The sequence below is a fragment of the Orbicella faveolata genome, unplaced genomic scaffold, assembly GCF_042242905.1.
Source record: "Orbicella faveolata isolate gen_17 unplaced genomic scaffold, um_ofav_v1 contig_4, whole genome shotgun sequence".
Classification (NCBI taxonomy): domain Eukaryota; kingdom Metazoa; phylum Cnidaria; class Anthozoa; order Scleractinia; family Merulinidae; genus Orbicella; species Orbicella faveolata.
In genome coordinates, this window is record NW_028301569.1 from 3,693,674 (window position 1) to 3,707,577 (window position 13,904).

At 36.4% G+C, this 13,904-nt stretch overlaps 1 protein-coding gene and 3 pseudogenes across 1 annotated transcript; all 4 read left to right on the plus strand.

Moving 5' to 3' along the window:
- Window positions 1-380: 380 nt before the first annotated feature.
- Window positions 381-1,442, plus strand: LOC149101027 (adenosine receptor A3-like; annotated as a pseudogene).
- A 421-nt stretch (window positions 1,443-1,863) lies between these two features.
- LOC149101028 (uncharacterized) lies at window positions 1,864-3,324 on the plus strand (annotated as a pseudogene).
- A 2,887-nt stretch (window positions 3,325-6,211) lies between these two features.
- Window positions 6,212-7,552, plus strand: LOC149101029 (adenosine receptor A3-like). Its single transcript, XM_089276188.1, has one exon. It carries the CDS (start codon window positions 6,494-6,496, stop codon window positions 7,442-7,444), a length of 951 nt encoding a protein of 316 aa, XP_089132314.1. The 5' UTR covers window positions 6,212-6,493; the 3' UTR covers window positions 7,445-7,552.
- A 3,373-nt stretch (window positions 7,553-10,925) lies between these two features.
- LOC149101030 (adenosine receptor A3-like) lies at window positions 10,926-13,656 on the plus strand (annotated as a pseudogene).
- The last annotated feature ends 248 nt before the right edge of the window (window positions 13,657-13,904 follow it).

Genomic DNA, 13,904 nt, shown 5'->3' on the forward strand with positions numbered 1-13,904 from the left:
TTGGCCACAATTTTTCGTTAATTTTTAATTTGCGCTGCCGTACAAATTACTGCGCGCACTTTGGTTAGCCTAAGGGCTTGTGCAATATACAGATAATTTTCAATTCTCAATCCTAAATGTAGTGTAAACACTTTATTGCACTCGTATTTATATGATTAACTAAACAATTTCATACGGTAATAGGTCCTATTCTTGTTTTTCTGTTTCTTTTTACTTTTTTTTTCATTATTATAGCCAAAGGTGGCAGCAAGCTGTTTGAAGGAAGACACTGAGACTCTCTTTACCGTTGTTGCAATTAACTGTAAAGACTATCGACCGCCGGTGATAACAGAGAAAATTCAACACATATATATTGACGTTCCATATGTATTTTATTCTGAATTAACCTGAACGGACTAGCAGAAGATGGAAACCACACGACTGATGCAACTTTCTATTGCACTGTAGCGATTAGTGGAACACAACAAAGTATATTTCTTTCAACACTGAACATTCTTATATCTATCACTGCATTTCTTGGGAATGCTTTGATCATTGTCGCTTTAAAAAAAGGTTTCGTCTCTTCATTCGTCGTCAAAGCTTTTGTTTCGTTGCCTTGCCTACATCGATCTTTGCGTGGGCCTGATTTTACAGCCTCTTTACATTACATATTTACTGTCCACAGAAAATCCCAGATATTGTTACTATTTTGAGCCCATTACATACATGGTGGCTGCGGTTTTTTGTGGAGTGTCGCTATCGACGTTGACTGCACTAAGTGTGGACAGGCTTCTCGCCTTGTTATTGGGGTTAAGATACGACATGTCGTAACTTTGAGGCGAGTACAGGTTGTTGTGGTTTTGCTTTGGCTTTCTAACGGTGCCACGGCAATGACGTACCTTTACAACGACATTCTTACTGTAGCTATCGCCTGTTCAGGACTGTTACTGTGTTTAATAACCTCGACCTGCTGTTACACAAACATCCACATTACGCTTCACCATCACCAAGCTCAAGTGCACGACGATGACGACCAAGAGGAGTCTAACAAAGTGGGAACTGATATAAATATAGCAAAATACAAAAAGACAGTATCGAGTGCAATGTGGGTGCAAATGGCATTAGTAGTTTGTTATCTTCCTTTTGGTATAGCAACGTTGGTAGTTTATTTAAGTGAAACTTATCCTCCATCCCTAGCACTGGTTTGGGAACTCACATTGTTTCTCCTTACTTTTAACTCTTCTCTTAACCTGGTTCTTTACTGCTGGAAAATCAGAGGAGTACGACAAGCAGTAAATGAAAGAATAAGGAAGCCAGTCTGTCCTGTCAAGTTAACTGTACCGTTAGCCTAGCCTGCTAAGAACGTAATTATACTGAGAGCATGTTAATTACAAAAACGTTTTCGCACACATTATTTTATGAGCTCTAGGAAAAATAAATAAAGGAGCCAAAGTGTGAAAGTAGTAAGCATTTTTACTTTTCTTTATTTTTAACTATTCAGTCAGGTCTGCATGATTAGAGCCGAGTTTCTCTCCAGAAAATCGTTACAATTTCCAAAATAACAGGTAAAGAACACAAACATTTACAGAGAGCATGTTACTTACAAGTTAAATGTTTATGTAGACAACGTTTCCGAGTTCTAGGAAAAAAAATTAAAGGAGCTTGAATGTAAAAGGAGGGAACTTTTCTTTTTATTTTATTCCTTACTATTTAGTCAAATCTGAAAAGAATCAAGTTTCTTTTGAGGAAATCGCCTCAATTTTCCAAATGACTGGTAAAGAACACATATTAGATCAGCAGTGGGGGTTGTTTTGATGTACTCAATACAAATTTCAGGAGCAATAATAACAATATATAACAACAATCCTCATTGAAAATCTAAATTTGTTGCTTCCTACAAGTATAGGCAAGAGAATCTCACCGGTTGTCCAGCTTAACTCTCAATGTCTATTCCTTAGCTCTGAATTTTGCGATTGCCGAACTAAGACTGCTATATATTCATTAGGAAAGTTGCACTAGCTGATTATCACCGGAGGCCAATCAAGGGGAATATCGAGGAAATAGGAAGCAACCTATTTTCGTTTAAACAGCTTGATAAAAACACTCAATGCAAGAAGAAAATAAAAAGGTGTAAGATAATCAAAAAACATCGCAAACACTCAAACCAACTGAATCTACCAAAGAAAATATCTTGGCAAGTACCTCAGTATATCACAACAAGAGATTATAATCCTGATCACAAGACGATGATGGTGAACCTAACTGTGGATGAAAACGAGACAGTAATGGAAGATTTGTCATGTAATACAAGACTTTTTGGTGTGGATCAAAATATATTATTTTCGGCTTTTAATGTTCCTCTTTCAATCGTTGCATTTCTAGGGAATGTTCTCATCATTTTTGCTTTTTAAATTTCGTCGTCCCTTCATCCATTATAGAAGCTTTTGTTTGGTTGACTTGCAGTCACCGATCTCTGCGTGGGTCGTATCACGCAGCTTCTTCGTGTTACACACCTGATGTTTCCATTAAATTCCAAAGTTTGTTGCTGTGCTCTGAACCTTTAAAATTACCTTGGGACTGATTTTATGTGGAGTGTCTTTGTTGACACTGACTGCCATAAAAGTTGACAGACTTCTCGTCCTAATGTTGGAGCTAAAATGGAGACACGTAGCCTTAAGGAGAGTATCACGGGACCGTTGTTGTTAGTTTTTGGCTTCCTTTAATTGCCATTACAATTATAATGGCAATTGTAATGGGATAATTAGAACTTATTTTGTCGTCTGCACGATAAAACTGCTGTGTTTAATAATTTCATCTTGCTGTTACACGAAAATTTATTTCACATTAAGAAAACATCAAATTCAACTACAGAGTCGTGTTCACTAAGCCCAACCAAACGGAAGATACTCAGGGCAATCCAAGAGATCTACTCCACTGAATTTAGCACGATACAGAAGGTAAATAGATAGTGCATTGTGGGTACAAATGACGATAATGGCTTATTATCTTCCTTTTGGTGTCGTCGTAGCTATACATACCCTAAGTGGACTAAATACGCCATCTCTAGACTTGGCTTGAGAGACAACGATAGTTGTCGTAAATGTTAAATTCATCACCAAGTCCATTTATTTAATGCTGGAAAATTAAGGAAATTAGACTAGCAGTGAACGACACCATTAGTCAGTTTTATTGCTGCTCAAGGTAAATAACTCTGAATATCTTAAAGAAAACATGAAGCCTATAAAACAGGTCATTTATATTCTAGAAAACAACATAAATTACACACATAAGTGAAAGAAGAACAACTGAAGTAAAAAAAAAAAATGATTTGTGGAGGAGGAAGGTCAGGAGTGGATGAAAAAAAAAAAAATGCTTTAATCCCTCAGAGTTTCCTTCTGACAATTTTCGGTGGTAGGGCACGCATCTTAAGGAACCACTCGTATCTGTCTAACTGGTCCACCGTGACCCTTTTGCATAGGACTGTCTACCCAATATCATCTGGTAGTACACAGGGTGCTCTGGTATACTCAGGTATTTATGTGGAAGAATAGCTCCTTAGAACACGATTTAACAAAGAAAAAATGATCCTTTGAGAAGAAAGACGATTTCTCTTTTCCTAAAGTCACTACTCATTACAGTATTAGCTTTGAATTATTAAGTTTTAGTAATTTACTAATATTTTGTGATACCTAATATATATATATTTTTTTGGTTCATTAACGTCTGTACGTAAACATCGCTTTATATTGATCTTTAATAATTATTTGCCGAAGGCGAAGTGAATATTGGTGAATATTCACGGAGACGAAGTCGAGGTGAATATTTACCAATGTTCAGCGGTGAATATCAAAGAATACAGAATAACGGACTAAAACATAAAGACGCAGACGCAATTGTTCGTTTGCATACACGTATGCAGCCGTGGTTTTAATAATAAGCTTACATGTTCATCGATTGTCAGTCATCGAGTTCGGCAATAAAAGAAACAAGTGCAACACTATGAAAAATTAATTCAATCGGTATCTTTGTTTTATCGTTGTTGACTCCATTCACAGTTCTCATCATCCCCTAAAAGTGACTAGCTTTAGTTTAAAGCAATATAAATTTCGGTCAATCGATCTAACCTGCTGGCCATCAACGTAAACACGGCATTTACGTTTCTTAAATGTCTCAGCTAAATACAAGTTCTTGAAAGGACTTTTGTTCCAAGCGCGACAGCAGAATTTGAAAATTCTCCATCCTTTCAAATATCCTGGACTTGGAGTGATGTCTTCCGAATAAATGAGAAATTCGTTTAGCAACTGCCAGCCATGTTTATTTGCCGGGATGGCAAAGGTGGCGAGCTTAGTAACCGCCGCTGATGGAAATCGATTGATTTCTTCCAGTGTTGTTTGCTTTAAGATACATTAAGGTTAGTTTTTAGGGAGTATCTTTTAAGGCGTATGCTTTTCCGCGAAATGACAGGCCTGACGCAGGGTTTCGAACGATCAAGTTAGTAGGTTGGCCACAGTTTCCAGTTTCCAGCTCTGTCTAGCACTTACACCTAAACGGGTCAATACTATCATGCTTCATCAAGTCACGTTAAGATATCGGTAACACGCAAATGCCCAATCATTGTTCAATAAGCTGTAATTATGGTAAAATTGATTGTAAAACTAAGGACATGACGCTATAATTTCTATCGATCCCAGCTGTCTTTTTTACTTGTTTCCCACGATCCGGAACAGTTCACTAATAATAATTTGCATTCAGAAAACGATTCAAGCCTTGGTTCCTTTGGAACAGCTGTGGTTTATTCGCAAAGAAAGTCGTTGTTTGTTTTCCTTAAAAGAAAAATCACGGAAACTGAAGAACTCCGACTACTAACTCAAAAGGTGGTTACACAACTCAGTAATTGCTCACAATATTAACTTGATAAAAGACATTGTAAAGTGTACACTTGGGGTAGAGGATAAATTGCGACGGTTACTTCGCCCCCACACTGAAAAGCTATCACTGAAACGACACGAAAATCGTCATGGCCAGAAGTACACATCATTTCCCCGAAGTGTTCATTTGCTATGTGTCGGAATAGGTTTGTTCGCAATTTTAGTGTTTTAATTCGCATTTCACAAATAAATAAACTATTTTCGATATTTTATTGCGTAGCAGTATTTTGGTTAGCCTGTAGGGTGCTTCAAAATCAACGCAAATTGAGAAGTAAAATATGCAACTATAAATTAAAAATGTCCAATAAGGTAATATTTGTTACCCCATGATTTCCAAACTTTGAAAAATGTTTCCTTTGATGCCTGGGTTACCAAATCCAAGTAAAGACCCAGTTAACTTGAGGTTAAGTTGTACCTTCTTGTACCTTCTTAACTTATATTCAACTGAGTGAAAACATATAGGGTTAAGAAGTCGTTCGTACTAAATTATCAAAGTGTCCTTTAATTAGCCATTTTACGTTAACAAATAGTCCATTAAGGTAAACCATGTTCGACTTAAGACAAATACTGGAATATTCGATTTTATTTAAGATTTTCTACTGAAATTTAACTTTCTTGCGTTAGTAATATTTCAAAACGAAGAGAAATTATAATAAATGGTTACCAATAATTTTTTTTTGGATATCGTTACCTGGTCTAAATAATCCAAAACAAAATATCGGGCATATTTCAGAACACATATTGCCCCGAAAATTGTCTTAATAAGATGGACCCATGAACACTTTCCACATTTAAAAACGGCTAACTGCGTGGCAAATTTTCGAGCGACTTTTGTTGACACGTTTAAACGCTTTGTTTTTGGCGAAAAACTCTCGAAATGAGATTTTAATACTGTTAGGGGAAAAATATGTGGGTTTAATCACATCAGTGAACCAGAATTTTAAATCGCACATTTATATTCAAAGTATATATCTTTGAACTCTTGGGTAAATATGTGTTAATGTGACACACCTGAGTAAATTATTTAATAAGTCTGAATTTACATTTTAATCTCCCCGAAAAGAAGATCACGTAATTGATCTTGCGCCGTGAAAACTGAATTTCTAGATTTCACTAATAGAAGAAATGTTTACTCTTTTAAATACATATCGAACTTTCTTGATTTCTGCATAAAATTTCTCTACAATTTTTCGTTGATTTTTATTTTACGCTGCAGTGCAAATTATTTCGCCCACTTTCGTTAGTCTAAGGGCTTGTGCAATTTTGAGATAATATTCAATTTTCAATCACAGATGTAATGTAAATACTTTATTGCACTCGTATTTATATGATTAACCAGAAAATTTCATACCGTAATACGTTCTATTCTTGTTCTTCTGTTTCTCTTTCATTATTATAGCCAGAGCTGGTAGCAAGCTGTATTAAAGAAGACACTGGGCCTTTTTTTACCGCTGTTGCAATTAACTGCGAAGACTTCTGACCGATGACATCACTGTGAAAATTCAACACATATTTCCCTGACATTCCTTACGTATTTTATCCTGGATTAACCTGAACGAAATAGAGCTGCGGTTATCGCTGATAACATGGCCAACTTAACAGACAATGGAAACCACACGACTCATGAAGCTTTCTATTGCTCTGTAGCGATTAGTGGAACACAACAAAGTACATTTCTTTCAACATTGAACATTCTTATATCTATCACTGCATTTTTTGGGAATGCTTTAATTATTGTCGCTCTCCGACAGGTTTCCTCCCTTCATTCGTCGTCAAAGCTTTTGTTTCGTTGCCTTGCCTACACCGATCTTTGCGTGGGCCTGATTTTACAGCCTCTTTACATTACATATTTACGGTCTGCAGAAAATTCCAAATGTTGTTACTATTTTGAACTCATTACGTACATGGTAGCTGCCGTTTTTTGTGGAGTGTCGCTATCGACGTTAACTGCAATAAGTGTGGACAGGCTTCTCGCCCTGTTATTGGGATTAAGATACAGACATGTGGTAACTTTGAGGCGAGTACAGGTTGTTGTGGTTTTGCTTTGGCTTTCTAACGGTGCCACGGCAATGACATACCTTTACAACGACATTCTTACTGTAGCTATCGTCTGTTCAGGACTGTTACTGTGTTTAGTAACCTCGACCTGCTGTTACACAAACATCTACATTACGCTCCATCATCACCAAGCTCATGTTCAAGTGCACGACGATGACGACCAAGAGGAGCCTAACAAAGTGGAAACACATATAAATATAACAAAATACAAAAAGACAGTATCGAGTGCAATGTGGGTGCAAATGGCATTAGCAGTTTGTTATCTTCCTTTTGGTATAGCAACGATGGTAGTTTATTTAAGTGAAGCTTATCCTCCATCCCTAGCACTGGTTTGGGAACTCACATTGTCTCTCCTTACTTTTAACTCTTCTCTTAACCCGGTTCTTTATTGCTGGAAAATCAGAGGAGTACGACAAGCACTAAAGAAAATAATAAGGAAGCTAGTCTGTCCTGTCAAGTTAACTGTACTATTGGCCTAGACTGCAAAGAAAATAATTATACTGAGAGCATGTTAATCACAAAAGTGTTATCGCACACATTATTTCTGAGTTCTAGGAAAAATAAATAAAGGAGCCAAAGTGTGAAAGTAGTAAGCATTTTCACTTTTCTTTCTTTTTAACTATTCAGTCAGGTCTGCATGATTAGAGCCGAGTTTCTCTCCAGAAAATCGTTCCAATTTCCAAAATAAGAGGTAAAGAACACAAACAAAGCATGCTACTTACAAATGAAATGTTTATGTAGACAACATTTCTGAGTTCTAGAAAAAAAACTAAACGAGCTTGAATGTAAAAGGAGGAAACATTTCTTTTTATTTTATTCTTTGCTATTTAGTCAAATCTGGAAAGAATCAAGTTTCTTTTGAGAAAATCGCCTCAATTTTCCAAATGACTGGTAAAGAACACATATTAGATCAGCAGTGGGCGTTGTTTTGATGTACTCATTACAAATTTCAGGAGCAATAACAACAATAACAACAACAGTCCTCATTGACTTGCACTTAGAGGTGAGTAATATATACATTACAAGTTGATTAAAGAAAATAATAAGAAAGGTAATTGCCGATTGCAGCCTAGAGGCTAAAGGAATCGCAAGGTTTTCGAGTTAGCCCTAAGAACTTTTTATTGTTAATTTCCATCAAAAACGAGAGCGGCAAAAAAGAAAACTAGATGATAGCATTATAATTCAAATTTCGTAGAGTATTGTAATGTTTTACTTCTTTGGTAATGAGGAAATTGATGCCAGAGGTCAATTGCCTGATGAGAGAACATTTGTTTTCCAATGCAAACTTGGACGAGGTATTAAATGCTGCCAGTGGTTCTGTCGGACGGCATCTCATTGGAGACACTCTAACAGAGAGGTTTAAATGCAAATACGGTTGTGATACTTTAACAGCAAGCTGCTCTCACCATGAACTTTTCGTCATGAAAAGTGACATCAGCCTTCGAGGTCAGGTTAAAAAGGTTCTATTGATTTTGGTCAATAGGAGCTCACATAACCTAGTCTACTCAATATAAAATTTTGTTTTAAGTTATAATGATAGGTAATTATAGACAAACTAAGTTGTGAGTGCAAATTACAAAAGGTGACGTCAGCGTTTCTCTCCTCATACATGATGTTTCTCAGTTATTAATGAGTGAAGAATAATGGTGATTTACATTTAGGGAGAATTCAAAGCCGCTTACTTCCTGTATAACAGGTGTTTGGTTCGGCGAAGAAAGTCATTTATAGATCCTGAGAGAAAAAGGAACCGAAAAAATCTGACCACAAAACAAAAAGGTAACAGTACATTCGAAATAGTGCCCTGATCATGAATTCTAAATATGCTGGTGAAAACAATGAAAAATTGCGTTTACGGGACGTAGGAAAAATCACAATATTTTGTCAATATTTTAGCTGAAACGACCCACGAAAATCGCCGGTAGCTTTTACTTAACATCATCGATCAGTTCTCAGACGAGTTTCTTTTGCTTAGGGTCGGGATAGGTATACGAAATGTTGGATCTTCGTAAAAGATTTGCGTTCGCGCGCTTCGATCGCGAGAGAAAATCGAATATTCCTACGCGGGTGCAATGACTCGGCAGACATTAATACAATCGCCAAAGGAGCCCTTATTCAATACGCAAATTTTAGGGCTCTAAGGTTGAGAATTGAGAAGACCAAGCATTAAGATCAGACGAAATTACCATGATATGTAAGTGAACTTCGATTGGCAAACTGTCAATTTTTTCTTTACTCGTTGGACTCAAACAACTGCAAAGCCTTCGCTTTTCAACGGTACCGTTTTGCTAAATACTGACTGGGAATGGTACATTAGTTTATATGAGGTTTAAAGTTTTTATATGTCATTATCTGCAAGAAAATGATGAATATAATGTCGTATCCTGAGTAAATAATTCTCTTTTTTACTTTCGTTCAAACGATTGCGCTCCATCTTTTAAAATCAGTACATATGCGGAGTTGAGCTCGAGTTAATAAACGTTTTAAGAAAATCATTCCATTTCTACCTCATGCTGTTCGTTGAAAAACACTCGAAATCACTTTGTATTAAAGAAACAAATATATTAAAAAAGACAATGATACTAAAGCCAATTGTCGTTTGTAATTCAGTAAATATATGACATTGAATATTCACGTTCACCTGAGTAAATAATATTATTCCCCTCTACTCTCGCGGCAATGGCAAATATTATTTTGATGTTAGTTTCCTGAATTAAAATCTCTGTTTCAATAGGTAATTTTCCTAATATACTGCAGGTAGCCATTCTACTCTTTAGCGAGAATTAGACTTTTAAAATTTTAAAAAATATATAGAGAGGATAATACATGGGCGCGCGTAGATATGGAATATATCTTCGAGTGTTCAACTCGATATCTCACAAGTGGGCGCAGCGAACGAGTGAGATATAAAGTTGAACACGAGATGAGATATTCCATAACTACAAACAACCAGGTATTATTTTGTTTATTATATAGACATACTGATAACGACTTTTTTGACGATTTTTCGAAGATTTCCTACCATTTTCCGGAGATTTCCGAAGGCTACACGAACGTGTCCGAACAATTTCCGAAAATAACCGAAGATTGCCGAAGACTTTCGAGGAAGATCCGAAGATATTTCGGTCATACAACAACAAATTTAAGTACAGTTTAAGGGTTAAACATAATATCAGTGAAGTAATCGATATCTTCGCTAGTGAGGATATGGAAAATAAGGCCCGGTTCATACGTCGCATTTCTGCCGTGTCGAATTCAATTCAATTAAGTGCGGCAGAAATGGGACTGTGGATTTATATGTCGCACTTGTGTCGCACTCAACTCAGAATTTATACTGTCAGGTATGTTGGCTAGCGGAAAATGTTTTAAAGTATTCAATATGGCGGACGAAAATGCTGAGCAACAAAGACTAATTTTGCGAAAAATTGTCCGCCAATGGAACGAGAAGGAGAAGGCTGACAACGGAGCAGTGTGTGTTGCAATATTTTCAGGTTGCATCGGGTCGAGAATGGCCAAGTTTCTTCTTTTTCTTTGACGGGAAAACGTTTACGCTTGCTCAATACATTAACATAATGTATGCATTAGGTGCGACACGGCAGAAATGCAACGTCTGAATCGGTGTCGCATTTCTGTCGGATAATGCGAGAAGACCAGTCGAACGTGCGACAAAAATGCGGCAGCCGATTCAGACGGCGAATTTCTGTCGAATTTAATTCGTTGAATTGAATTCGACAAGGCAGAAATGCGACGTATGAACCGGGCCTAAGCCACCCGAGTCCCGGATGTGCTTTCGTATGAATTTTTCTAGTGGTGTACATTCCAGTAAAACACTTGTGTCTATATAATAAATATCATTATTGTTATTATTTTTTGAAAAGCAGAATTATTGTTGTTATTATCAAACGAGTATGATGGGTTATTTCAGTCTTTTTTTATGCACTCACAACTTATTCATCCTTGATTATATTTCTTAGGTGGCTGTTGAGTTCAGGTGAAAGGAAATACTGTTTTCCACGGACGGCAGAATAGTGTAACGAGCCACTGGCAAAGGAAAATAATCAATCCACAACATCTTCCTTGCTATTCTGGGTATTTTAACAGACCTATTTACCTACGGAGTAAAACAGAGAACTTATCGAGAAATCATGGCCAATTTAACAAACGATGGAAACCAAACAATTTATCAAGAATCCTTTTGCTACAAAGGGGCAGTAGATGAGATACAGCAAAAAACGTTTCTTTTAACATTAAATATTCTTATATCCGTGACTGCATTTCTGGGGAATGCTCTGATCATTGCTGCTCTTCCAAAGGTGTCGTCTATTCATTCGTCTTCAAAGCTGTTGTTAAGTCGCCTTGTTTGGTCTGATCTCAGTGTGGGCTTCATTTCAGAGCCTCTATACATTACATTCCTACTTTCTCCGGCCGATACATTACTATGTTTCTATTCTGATATCATTAATACTACCACAGCTGTAGTATTCGGCGGAGTATCGTTCCAAACTATAACTGCAATAAGTGTGGACAGACTTCTCGCTTTGTCGTTGGGTCTGAGATACAGACAGATTGTAACTATAAGGCGAGTGAGAGTCTTCGTAATCATGTCTTTCCTTTTGAGCAGTGCCGCCTCACTAACATATCTATTCAACGAACTAATTCATACCTTCATCACCTGTGTAGGACTGTTAATCTGTGTGGCAGTCTCCACCTTCTGTTACACGAAAATCTATCTCACGTTACACCATTATCATTCTCAAGTACAAGACAATATTCACCAAGAACCACCGAGTGAGGGAGGAACTCCAGTGAATATAGCACGATACAGACAGACAGTATCCAGTGTACTATGGGTCCAGATGTCATTAGTGGCCTGATATCTTCCATATAGTATAGTAACAATTTTAACTACTGTACTCAAAACGTATCCACCATCTCTTGCCCTCGTTTGGGAACTAACCTTCGCTCTCCTGATGTTCAATTCATCTCTTAATCCGATTCTTTATTGTTGGAAGATCGCTGGAGTGAGACAAGCAGTAATTGAGACAATCAGAAAATGTTATCATTTATCAAGTTAGTTGTGCTGTGAACGCAAAACTACAGGAACTTGTTACTTACAAAAGAGTTGTTTTTATTGCTTTTTTGGTCTTTCAGCTTATGGCATAAAAAATAGAAATGGTAACTTATTATCACGAAACTGGGATATCAGAGATGATTTATTTATAAACAACCTTGCTAAGATTAAGTTCTATGCGGTTTCCATACTTGCGCTATTTGGAGACATTTTTCACTTAAATGTAGAGCTTTGGACGGAGACGTCCTCCCCGAGGGGCAATAACGTCGCGGCCAAAGGATAATAGCAACATATGTCACAGAAATTTGCTATTAAATCGAAAAGTTATCACTCGAGAGCTTCACCACATTAAAATTAATACCTTATCTAGTGTATGGCCTGTTCACCTAGCAAGTACTTAAAAAAGGCTTCCTTCGACTCACCTCATAGCCTTCAAAATTTATAAAACGAAGAATGCTGTCGAGCTTCATCTTTGTAAAACATCAGCTTCCCAGAGGGTCTTAATTTAATGAAACTAAAAACTCAGACGCATTTTTTTCTCTTTAGTTACTATTATTATTATCATTATCGTTATCATTAGCATTAGCATTAGCATTAGCATTAGCATTAGCGTTATTTTAGTATTGTCATTTTCGAATATGTCAACGTTACATGAAAAGCGCCAATAAAGAAAATTTATAATAACAGAGCGACATTTCAATTTATATTTTCGTAAACTTTGGCTTTGGCTGATAGTTTTCAAAAATAACTTCGCTATTATTTACCTTCTGTAAGACTGAAGAAGATTCCGTGGAGAATTAGACGTTTTTGTATAGAGCAACTGTAGTTTTTTGGAAAGAGTGTCATCATGGCTACTCATCCATGAAAACGAAATCTTAAATTTCTCACTTATGGATGTTTTGTTTCGTAAATCTGATATTGATAAAGACCTTAGGGTAATCAACCACATTGTTTTGCTTGGAATTTTATCTATAGGTGTAAGCTTGATTATACAAAATCATTCTTAGAAGTTTTTGAAAGCTAAGTTGAAAGCAACTCTAAGCATAGAATTTTATATTGTCGGTAAAAAGGGTAAACTCGTACGACATTAAAAAAATCAAGTAGGATTCCTTTATTCCTGGATTAGTATAAGTAACTCCTCTTTCTATTCTATCACTAGCATAACTATATAATGTTTCGTGTAACTTATATTCGCAGCCAGTTTTGGCACTTTGTTCACTAAGCTGGCTGTTCTTTTCCCCCCGAACTCTCCACAGTAGTGCGTACTGCAGTGTTATTGTAATGTTATTATTGTGGGTAATGTTAGTATAAATTGTAAGATATGCCAGTATCTTAAGTAATGTCGATATTGTAAGTGATATTAGTATTGCAAGTATTGTTAGCATTGTAAGTAATGTTAGTATTGTAAACGAATGTTTGCATTGTGGGTAATGTTAGCATTGTAAGCAATGTTAGCATTATAAGTAATGTTAGTATTGTCAGTAATGTAAGTACTGTAAGTAATGTTAGTATTGTAAGTAATGTTAGTATTGCAAGTAATCACGGTAAGTATGGTAAGTAATGAAAGTATGGTAAGTAATGTTAGTAATCTTAATAAATCTTTCGTTTGGTGACTCAAGCAAATTAAGGCAAGGGCTTCCAGTTATTCACCCGAAAAGTTAGGGGGTAGTCTTTCTTTTGAAGCTTCAGTTGAAGCAGCATGAAACTTTGCCAGGTCAAAAGGTTGTTAGATTTTGTCAATTTCGCGTGTCGAGAATATGCAAATTAGGTCATGTGACCTCTTAAAGCCGCAAAATCTCTTACATTAAATGGGAACATTTTTTTTTCATTAAAAGGTGATGTTTGTTTCATGATTTTAGGGCCATTAGGTA

Coding starts and splice junctions, on each gene's coding strand:
- LOC149101029 (XM_089276188.1), top strand. CDS start 6,494: ATGGCCAACTTAACAGACAATGGAAACCACACGACTCATGAAGCTTTC.